The following is a 19,214-nucleotide window of genomic DNA, read 5'->3' on the forward strand; positions in this document are numbered from 1 at the left end:
GGGAGAAGCCTGCGCTAAGGTTAACAGACTAAGATTGCTTGGAACTTCCCAGGGAAGACTTGAGAGATCCATTTCCTTGACCTGCAGTCCAGGGAGCCTGGAAGAATTTCTTATGGTCTGAGAAGGAAGGCCCCATCCCCCCCCTCCCCATCTGCGACGGAACTCCTTCCCTTTCCTAGATTAAGGCAGGAAGGTACTCTGTCGGCCAAGAGACCACCGCAACTCGGACCAGAGCCCATTCGTATGCGACTGTGCGAGACGTTTAACTCGTGGGCCAGCCTCCGTCCATTAAGGCTATGGCGCGGCCTGCACTGGGAAGACCACTGGATCTAGATTATCCAGCCCGTCGCCCAGTCCGGCAGTTGATTGTAGATCTTTCAAGAGAAAATGCATGGAAGAAAGACAAAAAGCAAAAAGTTTGCTAGGACCAAAAGATCCTAGCAAGGGGCTAGGTCCTGACTAGACAAAAATAAAACTGAATACCTAGAGCAGGGAGGGGGGTTATATACTGACTGAGGACAGCCCATGGGCATAGCCAGGTGTTTTTTTTTTTTTTTTTGTTCTGCCCAATTCTACTCCTACGGAGGAGATATAACCCAATGGTCAAGATTAAGGAGGCACGGTGTACCTCGATGAATGAAAGAGAAATGTTTATTTTTGGGATCTTGAGAAAGACTGTAGCTGCTGTTTATCAACTGGCCAAGTGCTTCTATCCTCCTGACTGTCTTTGCTTACATGTGTCCTACACCGCTTTGCCTGGCTCACATTGGCTTGCTTAACAAATGACATGTTCCGAGCATTCTGTAGAATGTACACGCATGCATGAGCAGCTCTTTACATTCTCAGCACGGTGTCTGTGTTCCAGGATAACTTCCCATGACTGCTTGCTAGAGAGGTCGATTTTGTAAATTCTCTTGGACTATATCAAGGGACTAACAGCTGAAGGATACCCATGGACTACAATGTGGAAAGATGGCAGCACTGGTAAACTGACTAATGAAAAATGCCTTGAGGCTTGGCTTACAACACGGATTTCGATTTCACTTCTGAGTATCTTATGACATACTAATGACACGTTGCTAGTGGTTCTGGATAACACTTTTATAAAAAAGATATTCTCTATACCCAATTTGATGCATCGCCCCCCCCCCCCCCCCCATTTATCATTAGAATATTTCAGGGAATCCTACAAAACAGACCAAATAAAAGATATAAAGGCTGATGTGTAATAAAAAAAAGGGGGAAGATTAGCAAACCTTAATGAGCTGACAGTAAAGAGTGACAAGCAAAACAAAATATTTTTATATGTAAAAAAAAAAAAAAAAAAAAACACACACCTCCACTGTCAAAATGGTATTTTTTTTTTTGTGAAGCCGATGGACAATCTCTCCACAAAAAGCTTTTCAGAGCCAGCTGTACTGTGTGGTTTCACACAGACTAAATTTAGACAGTTCTGTTCATCACAGCAATGCTGCGTGTCAGCCACATCAAAGCCCAGGGGCAGAAAGATAAACAGTGAATACAGGTCACGTAGCTCTGTAGCTAACAAACTATAAGAGAGCTTGCACTTCAGGGTATTCAAGGCAGTTTTGTCATCAGCAATCTAGTATCCCCTGAGCCTGCACATCCATTGGTTGCCTAGCAACCATGGTGTTAATACCTAGGGGATGAGAATCTTACCAGGCATCTGGCCGTTCATCTGGTTCTGCATGTGTGGTGCAGGCGGGCCCCCTCCTACCATTCCTTCTGAAGGCATGTTGTGTGAACGTGGTGGCTGTGGAGTGCCACTCTGATTCATTCCTGCCGGACCCATAGGCATGTTTGGTGTAGGTAGCTAAAAGAGATTTAAAAATATAATTCAATGCAAGGGTACAAATTTAATTCCACGCACTGCCACACAGGCTCGTTTAAAGAGGAAAATATTCCTACTGATGTCAGTGTACTGCATCTTACAAAAATGGCTCTGTGGCTATATAGAAAACTTCTCAGAGCAATTACATGATTTCTTATCGCACAACACAGTACTTCTCATTCTAAACAGTAGCACCATTACAGCTTACAATATGGCAAAATAAAATAACACCTGCAAAATATTGACTCCATTGTCAAAATAGAATTTGTGTACTTCTAGTAAAAACCATTAAGGGACACAAAGTTTTTCATCTTCAGGTTATACTGAGACAGACAGCCAAGACCTGTAGGCCAGTCCACGATATACCTTTCTACCAGCATGCCTCAGGTTTTTAGCAAAGCATACCAAGACCATGGTAATACACTCAGAGGGGGTTGGACCTGTGCCCCTCAATGACTATGACTTCCAAGAAAAGAGTGTTGCGGCGAGCACAAAAATCCTATTTCCTTTGACTACTGAGGGGGGAATTGGAAAACTTCACCCCTCCCAAAAGCAGTCCAACTGAAACAGGGGAACACAGCAAACTTTAACAGGCCAAAAAAAAGAGACCTGGGGACAAGCTGCAGCATAAAGAGGCATCTGAGGGAACTTGCACCCACAGCTTGCATCAGATGAGGCTGCAGCACCACCCCCCCCCCCCCCAATCCCACCAGTAGAACATGAATGGAAGACCAGGGGGCAGCCTTAGGAAGCTGGGAAAGGGTAGAACCTGATCCTGGAAACCACAAGCTGGAGGATGGTCTACCTGAGCCAACTTGAGATAGAAGAAAAAATTGATGTACCCCTGCAGCGTTCCTTTAGGATAACAAATAGGAATGTTGCCCTCGCTGCCATCTCCCTCCTTAATGGACAGACAATAGCAGCAGGAGCCATTGGCTCCAGCCACTGTTAATCAACTCCAGTGACGAGGGAGCAGGGCCGAATCCCACTGTCTGTGCCAAGGGACAGTGGGACTCGGAAGCAAGCACGAGGTGTGCCAATGGGAAGAGGCTTCCCTTGGGGACACTGGACAGAGAGGGGGAATATGGAAACACCAGCGGGTAACCCAGGAAAATGAGCTTCAGGGCAAGCTTCCATTGCACAGAGCAGGCAAGTATTGAGGGGTTTGGTTTTTGGTTTTTATTTTAATTAAAGCGATTTTGTAAAGTAAAAAAACAAAAAAGGGATGGGAGGACAATGTAAAATGCAAAACCTACCAGGGCTTAAACGTTACCTTGTCCTACTTTTGCAGGATAAAGTCACTAGTCCAGTCACGCCTTTTAGAGGTGACCACCGCCTTGTGGGTGAGAGCAGAGAAAAGGGGCTTGAATGTGTTCAAATAGCAACTTCTGAAGTGCAGCAAGAATCAGTTTGACATTCCAAAGAGGCACAGTGGGAGATACATCGGAAACTCCCTGAACAAAAGGTCAAGGAAAAAATGCCAAGCGTCTCAAACCTGGAGAAGAAGAAAAAAAAGGAAAAGAAAGCAGAATCCTAGCCCTCGATACTGATGAAAGCCAAACCATATAGTGCCGAAGGACAGAGATTTATCTCATGTAGAAAGCCACAAGACCCACAGCAAATGAAGTATGCCATGTTCAATTATAGCCCTTGTGGGAAGCAACCTTCCTAGCAATTAGCATTGTAGGAACCACAGATTCAGAGATGCCCCATCTCTAAAATCCTGGGATTCAGCCAAAGATTAGTACAGAGTAGTAAATCTGTCCTTGAGAGCCCACAAAAAGTCTGCTAGGAGCTTTAACAGGTCAGTGTACTAGATCCCAGGAAAACACAAACCCACTACTCAACCCAAACAGCTTGCTTTGGGTGCAAGTGGTGGTGCACAGAGGCTTCTGTCAGCCAAGTCTTCAGTGGAAACACATGACACTGGCACTCGCTCCTGGGAGTTACATGCCATGCTTTACTACACAGGTGTCAAACACAAGGCCCGCGGGCCGAATCCGGCCCTCCAGGCTATTGCATGTGGCCCTTGCATCTCTCCTGAAACTGCAGGGGAGCTCCAGCCCTCCTCTGGGTCCTACTCCAGACCCTTACTTTCTGCTTTCAAGCAATGCATCCATCTTCTTCCCAGCAGCAGCATAAGGTAAGTAGGGTGCACTGTGAAGGGAGGGTGGGGTGGCTCTTGACATCTAATGTAATGGGAGGGGGGATGCGCTGAACATCTAATCTTACAGATAGAAACCGGCCCTTTTGAGGGCAATTATAAAGCTAATGCAGCCCACAATGAAATTGAGTTTGACACTCCTGATCATTAGAACAGGATAAATACAATACATATTTCCCCACGCTCACATGCTTCTACCCTTTGTGGGCCCACACAGGGCAGAAACGTGTGAGCTTGGAGGACACCATGTATTGTTTTTATCCACCATGTACTGCCCCCCCACATTTTCACCTGGTGATCCAGCAAGCAAGTCTGTTTTTCATAAGAACAAGTTCTCCAGCAGAATGTACAGTCCCTTGAAAAAAGTATTTATACCCCTTGAAATGTTTTACATTTTTTTTGGTTGTAACATGACAAAATGTGGAAGTAGTTTATTGGGATTTTATGTTATGGACAAACAAAGTGGCACAGAATTTTAAAGTGGAAGGAAAATTATAAATGCTTTTCATTTTTTTTTTACAAATAAATATCTGAAAAGTGTGGCAAGCATTTGTATTCAGCTCCCATTAGTCTGATACCCCTAACTAAAATCTAGTGGAACCAATTGCCTTCAGAAGTCACCTAATTAGTGAATAGAGTCCACCTGTGTGTAATTTAATCTCAGTATAAATACAGCTATTCTGCGAAGCCCTCAGAGGTTTGTTAGAGAACCTTTGTGAACTAACAGCATCATGAAGGCCAAGGAACACACCAGGCAGGTCAGGGATAAAGTTGTGGAGAAGTTTAAAGCAGGGTTAGGTTATATAAAAAAATATCCCAAGCTTTGAACATCTCACGGAGCGCTGTTCCATCCATCATCCCAAAATGGAGAGAGCATAGCACAACTGCCAACCTACATGGCTGTCCACCTAAACTGACAGGCCAGGCAAGGAGAGCATTAAATCAGAGAAGTAGCCAAGAGTCCCATTGTAACTCTGAAGGAGCTGCACAGATCCACAGCTCAGGTGGGGGAATCTGTCCACAGGACAACTATTAGTCCATGCACTCCGTGAATGTGGCCTTTATGGAAGAGTGGCCAGAAGAAAGCCATTAGTCCCATTTGCAAGTCATGTGGGGACACAGCAAACATGTGGAAGAAGGTGCCCTGATCAGATGAGACCAAAAATACCAGTTACACTTACGGTAGCTGTTTTTCTGTAAGTCTTACAGGACGGCACCTTGAGAGTAGACTGGCTCCACCTGACAGGAAACACAATCAGAAAGAGGTTTAAAAGCCCCGCCCCTCCCCGTGCAACTCAGTTAGTGATAAAGTAACCACCATTAGAGCACGGGAACCAGTATATAAAAATACAAACCATATAAATTCCTCAGGGTGGGAAATAGGCCTGCCGTCCTGTAAGACTTACAGAAAAACAGCTACCGTAAGTGTAACTGGTATTTTCTCAAGTCGTCTTCCAGGACGGCACCTTGAGAGATAAGCAAGTAACCCTCAGGCCTACTTTAGGGCGGGACAACTGCCTGCAGGATTCTTCTGCCAAACGTCAAGTCTTGGGGTGACAGAAGTTCCACACGGTAGTGTTTGAGAAAGGTGTTCTGGCTTGACCACGTTGCTGATCTACAGATTTGTTCCACTGAAACTCCTTCTCTCTGCCCAGGAGGTTGCTATAGATCTCGTGGAATGTGCCTTGACTTTAGGTACTGTTTTGCCAGCCTTAATGTATGCTAATGAAATTGCCTGTCTTATCCACCTAGATATAGAGGCTCTAGATGCTTGGCAACCCTTTTTCTGTCCTGAAAAATTAATTAGCAAGTGAGATGAGCGTCTGAACTCGCTCACCCTTTCCAAATAACTTAACAAACAGCGTCTTACATCCAAACAGTGGAAGGTCTTTCCCCTTTCGTTCTGTGGATTTGCGCAAAATGAAGGAAGAATAATTTCTTGTGACCTATGAAATTTCGTTACCACCTTAGGTAGGTACAGGGGATCCTGACTTAGGACTACCCTGTCTTCAAAAAGACAAAAATAAGGCTCTTTGATTGAGAGCGCCTGCATGTCTCCTATTCTTTTGGCCGTAGTAATAGCCAGAAGAAAGGAGAATTTAAATGTCAACAGCCTAACCGGAATGCTGTCTATCGGTTCAAACGTAGGTTTGGATAAATGGTCTAGTACCAAGGTGAGGTCCCAGGGGGGAACCCTGGAGATCTGAATAGGGCATAACCTATCCCTAGCCGACAGGAACCTCTTGATCAGCCGATCCAGGGCCAGCCTCTTGTCTAAAAAGTAGGACAAGGCGGCTACTTGTACTCTTAAGGTTCTTGTGGCTAGTCCTAGATCAACTCCTTCCTGGAGAAATTCCAGGATGACAGATATTTCAGGTAGTGGGGCTTGCCTGGCTGCACACCAGCGTGAAAACACCCCCCAGGTCTTAGCATAGATCTTTCTAGTGACCTCCTTATGACTAGCCAAAAAGGGTATTTATTACCTTCTCCGAACATCCTCTCCGCTGCAGGTTCCACCTCTCAAGTACCAGGCCGTCAGACTGAAAAAGTCGGGCTCTGGGTGAAAGATCGGTCACTGCCGCAGAAGGTCCACTCGGACCGGAAGAGGAAGGGGGTGAAAAAACTGACCAACGTTCTAACATTGGGAACCAAGCTCTTTTGGGCCACTGGGGAGCGATCAGGATCAGCTTCCCTCGTGAGCGACTCAGTTTCTGTAGGACCCTTGGGATCAGACTCAGGGGAGGGAAGGCATAGGCCAGATGAAATGTCCAGGCCTGGGCCAACGCGTCCACACCCTCCGATCCCTGATCCCGGGAGAGGGAGAAGAATCTTTCTACCTTCCTGTTCTTCCTGTTCGCGAAGAGGTCTATTTCTGGGTTGCCGAAACGATGTCGAACCCAGTCGAAGACTTCTCGATTTAATTCCCACTCCCCCTGGAGGATGGGTTGGCGGCTTAGAAAGTCCGCTTCTAGGTTTAAGACTCCCCTGATGTGAATTGCTGAAAGGGAGAGGACTCTCTGTTCTGCCCAACCTAGAATTTCTAAGGACAGCCTTAGGAGAGAACGGGACCTGGTGCCTCCCTGGTGATTTATGAACGCCACCGTGGTTGCGTTGTCGGAGAGAATCTGTATTTCTTGGTTCATGACTCTCTCCTCGAATGCCTCCAAGGCCTTCCCGACCGCTAATAATTCGCGGAAGTTGGAAGAGGACCTGCTTTGTTGTCGATCCCAGGGCCCCTGGGCCTGGAGACCCGACATGTGGGCTCCCCACCCCCAGGAGCTGGCATCCGTGGTTATCCTGAGAGGATTTGTCTGGTTCCATGGGAGGCCTTCCTCCAAATTCTGAGGAATGAGCCACCACCCCAGTGTGCATTTTACAGACTCCGGGATGCTGACCCTGGAGTCTAGGGATGAGTCCTTCCCGTCCCAGGAGGAGAGCAGGAAGGCCTGCAGGGTTCTGTAATGAAGCTGGGCCCATGGGACCGCTGGGATGCATGAGGTCATCAGTCCCAGTAACCTCATGATCTGCCTGAGGGAAATTTCTATTGAACCCATGATGGACCTGACCACTGACCCGAGTCTCCGGATCTTGTCCTCTGGAAGGACCAGCTTTTTCTCTACGGAATCTATTAGGAACCCCAGATACATTTTTCTCTGTTCTGGGAGGAGAGAAGATTTTTCTCTGTTTACAATCCATCCCAAAGATTCCAGAGTAGTCAGGACGGTGGCCAGATTCGAGAGAAGAAGCTCTCGGCTGGGGTTAAAAAGCAGTAGGTTGTCCAGGTAGGGGACAAGGGAGATCCCTTTCAGATGTAGAAAGGCGACCACCTCTGCCAGGACCTTCGTGAAAACCCTTGGGCTGGAGGCCAGACCAAAGGGGAGTGCGGTGAACTGCCAGTGCTGAATCCCCTGAGGGGAGGCAATGGCAAATCGGAGGAACCTTTGATGGTCCCTGAAGATTGGGACATGGAGGTAGGCGTCCCTCAAGTCTATGGTTACCATAAAGACTCCTTCTAACAACAGTCCCTTGAGACTGTAAATGTTTTCCATGCGGAACTTCTTGTAGAGGAGAAAGGTATTTAAAGGTTTTAAATTTATGATCAATCGGAATTTCCCCGAAGGTTTGGGCACCATGAAAATATGTGAGTACACCCCCTGACCCTGTTGTCCTGGCGGAACTGGGATTATGACTCCCTGCTGAGCTAGATCTGTCACATTTCCCAGAAGGGCAGCTGCCTTGAGGGGATCTTGGGGTAGATGAGTGAGGAGAAATATTGGGGGGGAAGTTGGCGGAATTCCAATCTGTAACCTTCCCTCACTATTTGCAAAATGTGAGGACTCCGTGTTATACTCTCCCAGGCTTGGAAAAAAATTGGGAGAGTCTTCCCCCGACTCTTAAGTCACTTGGAGTCCTTACCTGCGGGTTTGGGATCGGGGAAAAGGATACCCCCTTTAGGCTTATCCTTTCCCGTGATCCATCGCTTATTAAAGGCCGATCTTCGGTCAGAAGGTCGGTTTTTATTCTGGGGGCCTCGAAAAAAATCTTCTCCCGTTAGGTCTGGGTTTTGGGGGAAACCGTTTCCCCTTTTCTGAGGCCCTAGTTAGAGCTTGATCAAGTCCTGCCCCAAAGAGAAGAGTGCCTTCAAAGGGCAGGGCACATAGACGGGTCTTGGAGGCAAGATCACCTTCCCACGTCTTGAGCCATACCGCCCTTCTGGCGGCGTTGACGAGAGCACCCGTCTTAGCAGAGGATCGGACTGTTTCAATCGATGCATCTGCAAGATAGGCTACCGCACTGCCTATGACTAAGAGAATCTCTAATTTCTTTAAACTTGGAGGTCTGAGGTACATGCTCCAGAAGTCTGGTTAACCAGGTATCTGCATTCCTAGCGATGCAGGAAGAGGCCAAAGCGGGTCCAAGGGCGGCCGCATTAGCCTCCCAGGCCCTGCGAAGGGAGGTGTCTGCCCGCCTGTCTAAGGAATCCTTTAAGTTCCCTGCATCCTCAAACGAGAGGTCAGACTGCCTGGAGAGTTGGGCTAGAGATGCATCCAGTTTAGGAGTTTTAAACAAAGTATTTTCTAACTCCTCCTTAAAGGGACAGCGCTTTTTCCAGGTCTTGTACCTTAGCAGTTTCTTTTCAGGCTCAGCCCATTCCCTCAGAACTATATCTTTGAGTGACTGATGGACTGGGATAACCTTTGGCTGGGGTTTAGCTAGACCCTGGTACATTCTGTCCTGAGGCGACACCAGCTCTGCTGGCTGCTGGACCCCTTCAGAGGCATAGACAGCAGACAGCAGACCCCCCATGTCATCTGCAGAAAAAATATATTTGCCTGATCTGGCATCCTCATCCTCATCCTCAGAATGGCTATCAATTACCCCATCTTCTGGGGCCTCTGAATCTTCGGTGTCAGATAGGAGAGAGACTCCCTGGCCCTGGAAACTCGTGGCACTGGGGTGGATGAGCTCTCTTGGGAAGAGGGGCCGGCTGCTAAGGGCTCAGGATCCCTATTTTTTAAGGCGTCCTTAAATTCCTTTAATGTGGAGAGCATTTGGGATTGGACAGTTAGGAATTCTTTCATAATCAGGGAAGTTTCCTTTCCTGCCAGCTTTTGTATGCATTTGGCACAAAGAAGTTTGGAGTAATCTGCAGCCAGCTTAATGCTACAGTTACCACACCTCTTGGTTTTGGAAGTGTGTTTTAGGGAGAGATTAGCAGCTTCCCCCTGGGCAGAAACCTCCTCCCCTGTAAGGGGAGAGAAAACAAAATATCACAGTCCATACATACAAGTGTGAGAGGAGGGGGGGGGGGGGGAAGGAGAGGACCCAGTCCAATATGCCCCCCTGACATTCTGAGGCAGACTCACCCTTGGTGGTGTCCTCGGCAGCGGCTGCTAGCGAACGATCCTCGCGCTCCATAGCGAAGTCGTGCAGGCGCCACTCTCCTCCTTGCTGCAGTGAGAACAGCGAGGAGTCGACGCCGCTGGCGGCCGCCATTTTGGTGAAGACCGGAAGCTTCGTCATCACCGCGCGCCGCCTGTGACGCGGCGTCGACTGCTGGCTCCATTCGAAAATGTCCCCGGGAGGACAGTACACCGGAGCCACGCTGAGGAAGCCCTCACACCCGCCCAGCAGGTAAGGGGTCCTGGAGGAGAGGGAACATGGCCAAATAGGAGTACTGGGATAGCCACTATCCCAGGGATTCCTATAGAAAGGAAAGAAGGGGGGTATTGTTTGCAATCTTCCTCCCCCCCCCTATCACACGGGGAAAACCCCCCGGGACAGGCATTACACCTTTAGCTGAGGCAGGGACGGCCTCCCAGGACCCACTGCTCAGTACCCGGAGGGGGACCACCAGCCCCAGGCCTTAGGTCTGACAAAAAATAACAAACTGTTTCGCTGGTGGGAAACACAATCAATAACTGAGTTGCACGGGGAGGGGCGGGGCTTTTAAACCTCTTTCTGATTGTGTTTCCTGTCAGGTGGAGCCAGTCTACTCTCAAGGTGCCGTCCTGGAAGACGACTTGAGAAATATAACTTTTTGGCCTAAAAAGCAAAATGCTATGCGTCGTAGAAAACTAACACTGCACATCACCCTGAACACACCATCTCTACTGTGAAACATGGTGGTGGCAGCATCTTGTTGTGGGGATGCTATTCTCCAGCAGCGACTGGGAAGCTGATCATTAGATGAGTTAATGTAAAGATGGATGAAGCCAAATACAGGGCAATCTTAGAAGAAAACCTGTTAGAGTCTGCAAAAGACTTGACTGGGGCGGAGGTTCACATTCCAGCAGGACAACGACCCTTAACATACAGCCAGAGCTACAATGGAATGGTTCAGATCAAAGCATATTCATGTGTTAGAATGACCCAGCCAAAGTCCAGACCTAAATTCAATTGAGAATCTGTTGCAAGATTTGAAAATTGCTGTTCACCGACGCTCTCCATCCAATCAGAGAGCGTGAGCTATTTTGCAAAGAAAGGGCAAAAAATTTACTCTAGATGTGCAAAGCTGGTAGAGACATCACCAAAAAGACTTGCAGCGAAATTTGGTTCTACAAAGTATTGACTGGGGGGGGGGGGTGAATACAAATGCACGCCACACTTTCTACACATTTATACGTTTACGTTTGTAACGTGACAAAATGTGGAAGATTTCAAGGGGTAAGGGTTCTTTTTCAAGACACTGCATCAGTTACAAGAACGAGACAAAACCATTTAAACACTGACGGGGGAGCTTTAAATGGTCAGCTTTTATGTAAAACCTTTGTCCCAAAAGAAAAAAAAAAAGTTTGCTGTAACTATTTATACAGCACAGCAAAATGCAGAAAACCATGCGATAGGAAAATGGGGAGGGAGGTAGGAAGGCCACGAGATACCTGGTAGACTCCATAGAAAATTTCGGGCCTCAACAGAAATTCAGAGCTTTAAGATCAAAGATGAGGCAGATCCCCCTTTTGGGGTTGAGAACAAAAAATGTTGATCGAAAATCCTTAAAAAGAGGGCTTGATGGAAATCTGCTAATCTGAACAGTGACACAGGTAGGCTGATGGTGAGTAACCCACGAGGGGGCGTTGAGCAAAACTCCAGTTTGTGTCCCTGGGATAACAACTCCCGCACCCAAAGGTCTGAGATGCAACTTGTCCACACATCCAAAAAGATAAGTGGTTGTAAACCTCAGACATGAAATATGAACAAAGAAGGTACTCTGCAGAATAATTTCTACCAGAACAGAGTTTAGATGGCACACTATATAACCTAGTGCATTAATATCATTTCCAGGCTATCCCAACAGGGTCCAGACACTGCAATCCAAAAAGCCAGGACAAGGACAGCTATGCTGGATTGCCGTCATCGAAGAGAACACACCACTAGTTGGTAGGAAGGGGGTTATCCGATGCTAGCCTGCAATTTTTGTGTTTTGTCAGTTTTTTTTCCTGTGGGTTCCATATTAACCCAAATGTGAAAGACTTCATGTGCTGCTCAAACAAGGAGGAAGGAAGCGAGCCGTTTCTTCAGTGCGCATGTGCCGATGACGTCAACACATGCTGATACAGTGAAGATCTCCTAAACGGTGCAAGTTTAGGAGTTATTCACGAAACATACAGTCAAGCCTTATTAATGGCTTACACATCACTTTTACCTACAGTAAGGGTTTACAATCACTTTAACCAGTTCCCGACCACCGCATGTACATATACGTCCACAATATGGCACGTACAGGCACATGGGCGTATAGGTACGTCCTCGCCTATTAGCGGGTGGGGGGTCCGATCGGGACCCCCCCCGCTACATGCGGCGGTCGGGTCCGCTCGGGGAGCGATCCGGGACCACGGCGCGGCTATTGGTTTATAGCCGCTCCGTCGCGATCGCTCCCCGGAGCTGAAGAACGGGGAGAGCCGTGTGTAAACACGGCTTCCCCGTCCTTCACTGTGGCGGCGCATCGATCGCGTCATTCCCTTTATAGGGAAGACACGATCGATGACGTCATTCCTACAGCCACACCCCCAAACAGTTGTAAACACATACTAGGTGCACCCTAACTCCAGCGCCACCTGTGGTTAACTCCCAAACTGCAACTGTCATTTTCACAATAAAGAATGCAATTTAAATGCATTTTTTGCTGTGAAAATGACAATGGTCCCAAAAATGTGTCAAAATTGTCCGAAGTGTCCGCCATAATGTCGCAGTCACGAAAAAAATTGCTGATCGCCGCCATTAGTAGTAAAAAAAAAAAAAAAATGCAATAAAACTATCCCCTATTTTGTAAACACTATAAATTTTGCGCAAACCAATCGATAAACGCTTATTGCGATTTTTTTTACTAAAAATAGGTAGAAGAATACGTATTGGCCTAAACTGAGGAAAAAAAATGTTTTTATATATGTTTTTGGGGGATATTTATTACAGCAAAAAGTAAAAAATATTGCTTTTTTTTCAAAATTGTCGCTCTATTTTTGTTTATAGCGCAAAAACTAAAAACCGCAGAGGTCATCAAATACCACCAAAAGAAAGCTCTATTTGTGGGGAAAAAAGGACGCCAATTTTGTTTGGGAGCCACGTCGCACGACCGCGCAATTGTCTGTTAAAGCGACGCAGTCCCGAACTGTAAAAACACCTTGGGTCTTTAGGCTGCATATTGGTCCGGGGCTTAAGTGGTTAAAGGGGGAAGTAAAACTTCCTCTGTTGACATTTGCCTATTATAAAGGCTTACCTATTAGGTAGTGAAAGGATCTCCTAAACATGTACCATTTAGGGGAGATTTCCATTACATGCAGCCAGTGACATCACTGGTGCATGCGCTCTGAAGGAACGGCCATGAGTGCGGTTCCTTCTGAGCCACATGCCATGAAGTCCGGCTCCGGTGCGCATGCACGGGAAGGGACGTTATCACGGCTTCAGCCAATCATACTTTCAGAGCCCACAAACCCAGAAGAAACTGCGGGGGGAAATGTCAGCCATCTCATTGGTGTACGAGCATCCTACTAAGCACAGCTTCCTACTAAGGCAAGTATTTCATAATGAGCTAGTATGTGATGCATACTAGCTCATTATGCGTTTGACACACCCCCAGTTTACAACCTCTAAGTACACATTTAAATAAAAGGTACTCCTACATTTTTGTGTGTATACATTAAAAAAAAAAAAAAAAAAAAAAGAAGAAGAAGGGGGGGGGGGGGGGGGATAAAACTTCAAAATAACCACATAAAGTTTAAACAAAAAACCCACATCTTGATTAAAACTGAACTCTACACAATTTTTCTTTTTGTTTCCCCAATGACGGAACCCTTCTTTTTTTTTTTCTCTCTTTTAATTGCTATCTATTGGGGAGCTTTCCCTCACCATTTTTTCTTTACCAGCTGGAAAAGGGGCAAGCTATAGGTAAACTCTACCGAAGGGGAACATGGACAGCAATGAAACATTGAGCATCTAACAACATTTTCCCATGCTACACAAAAGCTAGAATTCCACTAGAAGATTCTTTTTATTAGAGAAATTTCAGATTACCTTTGAAAACTCTTTTCACGCAGTAAAACTGCAGTTTCCTGTTCTTTTCTCCACCGCTCCATGGTGAAAGAACATAGCAGGTCTGTCTGACCATGGTCAGTTTAGAGCAGTAGGTGTAGTAGAAATAGGCAGTTTTAGTACAACTGTTTGCAGTTAGAGGGGGATATCATGGTCAACCAATCAGTGAGCATTTCCTGCCTACTGACAGTGGCCAAGAGACCATTCAGCTTCATCCTAGCAGCTGTCATAGTCTAAAGAGTTAGTATTCATCTGTAACATTTATCAGGATAAAATCCTAGCGCTATATGTGGCATTTAGAAAAGACAACTTGTAATGTGTGTTTATTAATATCTCACAGTACATAACTTACTGCTGGTAATAAAGGTTGCATATTTTGATTGGAGTCTGCAATGGTGGCCAAGTAAACCAAATTTGTGTGCAACATTTGCTGATACCTAGAACAAAACAAAACAAAAAAAAAAGCTTTGTTAAAAAATAAAAAGTCACAATTACTTTTCTACTTCTTCACTCAAAGTGCTGGTTCACACAGGGGCGACTTAGCCGCCTGACAAGTTGGGCCCTGTCCTGTTCTATGGCCCGACTCAAGAAAAAGGTTCCTGTACGACTTGCATTGACTTCAATACAGAAGTCATTTTGCAATTCGTCTCTGAAGTCGTGTGCAGATCGCCTTGCAGAGTCGTGCGGCAAGTCACTCTACCCCTGTGTGAACCGGCACTAACTGTACTTGTTATGCTAAAAATAAATCAAGCTGTTCCTGCAGCAACATTGCTAAGGGCCCAAATGCTTAAAAAAAAAAAAAAAAAAAAACACAAACACAAACACTTGCCCCCAGTATCCCTAAACCTTTGTCTGACAAACTGACAAATATTAGAAGTTCCCCCATGGTCATCCTTTGATTACAGACTTGGCTGGCAAGGTTTAGGTTATACGATATGTCATTATGTGTTTAACTCAATTCGTAGTTTGTGTTCTGAAATGTCCGTGCAATTTATTATACGTGGGTTGGACCAAATAAAACACACGTACTAGAGTTGGGGGAACACAAGATTTATCCAAAAAAGGCATCAATAAAACAGCAAGCCATGTCACTTTTCCCAGTGCCATAGAAGAGACTCCAAAGCTTTGACAGTATTGCCCATTGAACACATCCCCAAGGGTTCTCTTACTGAGAATGAAAGATTCTTGTTACTATGTAAAAGGGAAACCATGTGGATCTACAAGTTAAATTCTTTCTCCCCGCAGGTTGAAGGAAGAACTGGACACCCACACTCTTGATTCATGAGCTTTACTCCCCATTTGGTGTTCAGATTCCATCATTATGTATGGTTCCTTTGTGTCTTGAATTATATATGTGACAGGAAGTAAGGTAAATCTGTGGGTGTTGTCACAGTCGGGACATACATTTCTGCCTTGAAAGACAATACACCAATCATTATTAGGCGTCGGCTGCCAGAAATAGCCAGGAAAGGTTGGAGGGCATTGGAAGACTCCAGCTGTTCAGAATGAGGCAATTAAGACCTCTATAAGTAATCCAGGCGATTACCACTAAGTTGTTGCATGCTGAGGCTTTCTGAGTGAAAGAGCCCAGTGCTGAAGGTCTCCCGAGGAGGTGAGGAGACCATTGATTTTTCTGTGTGATAAAAATCAAAAAAGACTATTGTTTGTGCTGTATGACCAGCACTGTCTACCCAGCAGAAGGCTGTGTTAGGTTCCTGTGTGGAAGGTAGACGCCCAGAGTGGCTAGGATTTATTTTATGTTTGATTTTGTTTATGCTGTTTGGATGCTTGCAATTGTTTTCCAGCAAGATGGAAAAATAAACCATAAACTTTGTTTTCAACAGTCTTCGACTGCCAGTCTGTATAAATTCAGTGTGTGGTGAACCCAACCAAGGGGTCACACACCCCGCTACCGAGCTAACTATATATATATATATATATATATATATATATATATATATATATATATATATATATATATATATATATATATATATATATATATATATATATATATATATATATATATATATATATATACACACACACACACATACACATATACACACACACACACTGGGGCAAAAAGGTATTTAGTCAGCCACCAATTGTGCAAGTTCTTCCACTTAAGATTATAGAGGCCTGTAATTGTCATCATAGGTATACCTCAACTATGAGAGACAAAATGTGGAAACAAATCCAGACAATCACATTGTCTGATTTGGAAAGAATTTATTTGCAAATTATGGTGGAAATAAGTATTTGGTCAATATCAAAAGTTCATCTCAATACTTTGTTATATATCCTTTGTTGACAATGACAGAGGTCAACGTTTTTGTAAGTCTTCACAAGGTTGTCACACACAGTTGCTGGTATGTTGGCCCATTCCTCCAAGCAGATCTCCTCTAGAGCAGTGATGTTTTGAGGCTGTCGCTGGGCAACCCGGACTTTCAACTCCCTCCAAAGGTTTTCTATGGGGTTGAGATTTGGAGACTGGCTAGGCCACTCCAGGACCTTATAATGCTTCTTACGAAGCTACTCCTTCGTTGCCCGTTGTTGTGTTTGGGATCATTGTCATGCTGAAAGACCCAGCCATGTTTCATCTTCAATGGCCTTGCTGATGGGAGGAGGTTTGCACTCAAAATCTCACATACATGGCCCCATTCATTCTTTCATGTACACAGATCAGTCGTCCTGTTCCCTTTGCAGAGAAACAGCCCCAAAGCATGATGTTGCCACCCCCATGCTTCACAGTAGGTATGGTGTTCTTTGGTTGCAACTCAGCATTCTCTCTCCTCCAAACACGACGAGTTGTGTTTCTACCAAACAGTTCTACTTTGGTTATATATGATATTCTCCCAATCCTCTTCTGGATCATCCAAATGCACTCTAGCAAACCTCAGACGGGCCCGGACATGTACTGGCTTAAGCAGGGGGACACGTCTGACACGGCAGGATCTGAGTCCCTGGCGGCCTAGTGTTACCGATGGTAGCCTTTGTTACATTGGTCCCAGCTCTTTGCAGGTCATTCACTAGCTCCCCCCGTGTGGTTCTGGGATTTTTGATCACCGTTCTTGTGATCATTTTGACCCCACGGGGTGAGATCTTGCGTGGAGCACCAGATCGAGGGAGATTATCAGTGGTCTTGTATGTCTTCCATTTCCCAATTATTGCTCCCACAGTTGATTTCTTCACACCAAGCTGCTTGCCTATTGCAGATTCAGTCTTCCCAGCCTGGTGTAGGTCTACAATTTTGTTTCTGGTGTCCTTCGACAGCTCTTTGGTCTTCACCATAGTGGAGTTTGGAGTGTTTGAACTTGTTATCGGTATAAAAGACACCTGTCCACAACCTCAAACAGGTGCCATTAATACAGGTAATGCGTGGAGGACAGAGGAGCATCTTAAAGAAGAAGATGCAGGTATGCGAGAGCCAGATATCTTGCTTGTTTGTAGAGACCAAATACTTATTTTCCACCATAATTTGCAAATAAATTATTTCCAAATCAGACAATGTGATTGTCTGGATTTGTTTCCACATTTTGTCTCTCATAGTTGAGGTATACCTATGATGAACGTGTGACCTGAAGAAAGGATTAATCCCTGAAACATTTATTTCTACACCGTTCAAACTCCGTAATTTTTTTAAGTCTCTTTTGTTTCCTTTTCTCTCCTCCTCCTTCTCCTGTGTCATATGACACATCGCTAGTTGGAGCCCACCCCAGGGCTTGACAAATAACGGGCGCCAGGTCGCCATGGCGACTAGAAATGGTGTCCTGGCGAATTTTTTTTTTTTTTTTGTGAGCTGGCGCCATCTGGTGGTGAGCTGTTGGCATTACAAGTTATTACCACCAGATGTGTGAGCTGGCGCCATCTGATGGTGGCAGTTGGTATTACAAGCTAAGCATTACAAGTTAAACAGCAATTCGAATGTCATTTTTCACTGCCATCTTCTTCCCTCTAATTAGAACCCCCAAACATTATATATATTTTTTATCCCAACACCCTAGAGAATAAAATGGCGATCGTTGCAATACTTTCTGTCACGCCGTATTTGCGCAGCGGTCTTACAAGCGTACTTTTTTGGGAAAAAAATTACACTTTTTTTTAATTAAAAAAGTTATCCCCATTTTTTTTAATATTATGAAAGATAATGTTACGCCGAGTAAATTCATACCCAACATGTCACGCTTCAAAATTGCGTCCGCTCGTGGAATGCCGACAAACTTTTACCCTTTAAAATCTTCATAGGCGACGTTTAAAAAAAAATCTACAGGTTGCATGTTTTGAGTTACAGAGGAGGAATAGAATTATTGCTCTCGCTCTACCAATGGCGGCCATAGCTCACATGTGTGGTCTCTCCGTCAGAGCGATTTGAGTCTCTATCTGGGCAGCCTGCCAAGTCTGAGAAAAAACGCTGATAAAAGCAAAGAGATACAATGTTTCTACTTGTCAAAGAAATGAACTTATGTAGAAAGCTCAGTTTAACCATTTAAAGACTATATCTTTTCCGATGTGCTGCTTACAAGTAAAAATCCATTATTTTATTATCCATTATTCCATCCAAAAAAAAAACCCCGGCATCATATCGGCCACCGCAATTTCTAAATATCTGCATCGCCCAGAGAAAACCCCATATCGGTCAACCTCTATTCAAGAACCATCTAAAATTAACCTCTTGCCGACCGCGCTATAGCAAAAATACTGCTACAGCGCGGTCGAGTTGTTCTGGGAGGACGTCCCTGGGACGTCCTCGTGCACATCCTTGTCTTGCGGAAGTGTCCGTGCTCGCCGGGTCCATGGGACCTGGCGCAACACGGATCACGGTGAAGAGCCAATGATAGCGGCTCTTCACCACCTGATCGCTCCCTCCAATGAGGGAGTGATCAAAATGTAAACAAAAAAAGGTCATGCTGAGGTCTTACTCTCTTCTCTCCTCACATCGATACAGCATGTGAGGAGAGAAGAGATTACAAAAGTGAGTGACATTTTTTTCTGTGCCCAGCAGTGCCACTACACTACCCATCAGTGCCCCTACAGTACCCATCTGTGCCACCAGTGCCACTACAGTCCCCACCAGTGCCACCACAGTCCCCACCAGTGCCACACCAGTGCTCATCAGGGCCGCCAGTGCTCTATCAGTGCTCATCGGTGCCGCGAGTGTCCATTAGT

At 45.5% G+C, this 19,214-nt stretch overlaps 1 protein-coding gene across 4 annotated transcripts in view; it reads right to left on the reverse strand.

Moving 5' to 3' along the window:
* Window positions 1-19,214, reverse strand: part of SS18 (SS18 subunit of BAF chromatin remodeling complex) — a 58,511-nt gene that overhangs the window by 26,443 nt on the left and 12,854 nt on the right. For all 4 annotated transcript variants that reach the window (XM_040354092.1, XM_040354091.1, XM_040354094.1 and 1 more), the window contains exons 3-4: window positions 14,398-14,482; window positions 1,681-1,834 (exon numbers count right to left, since the gene is read on the reverse strand). In XM_040354092.1, coding sequence (XP_040210026.1) covers window positions 1,681-1,834; window positions 14,398-14,482 — 239 coding nt within the window. The remainder of the gene's footprint in view (window positions 1-1,680; window positions 1,835-14,397; window positions 14,483-19,214) is intronic.

This window comes from Rana temporaria, chromosome 5 (genome assembly GCF_905171775.1).
Source record: "Rana temporaria chromosome 5, aRanTem1.1, whole genome shotgun sequence".
Lineage (NCBI taxonomy): Eukaryota > Metazoa > Chordata > Amphibia > Anura > Ranidae > Rana > Rana temporaria.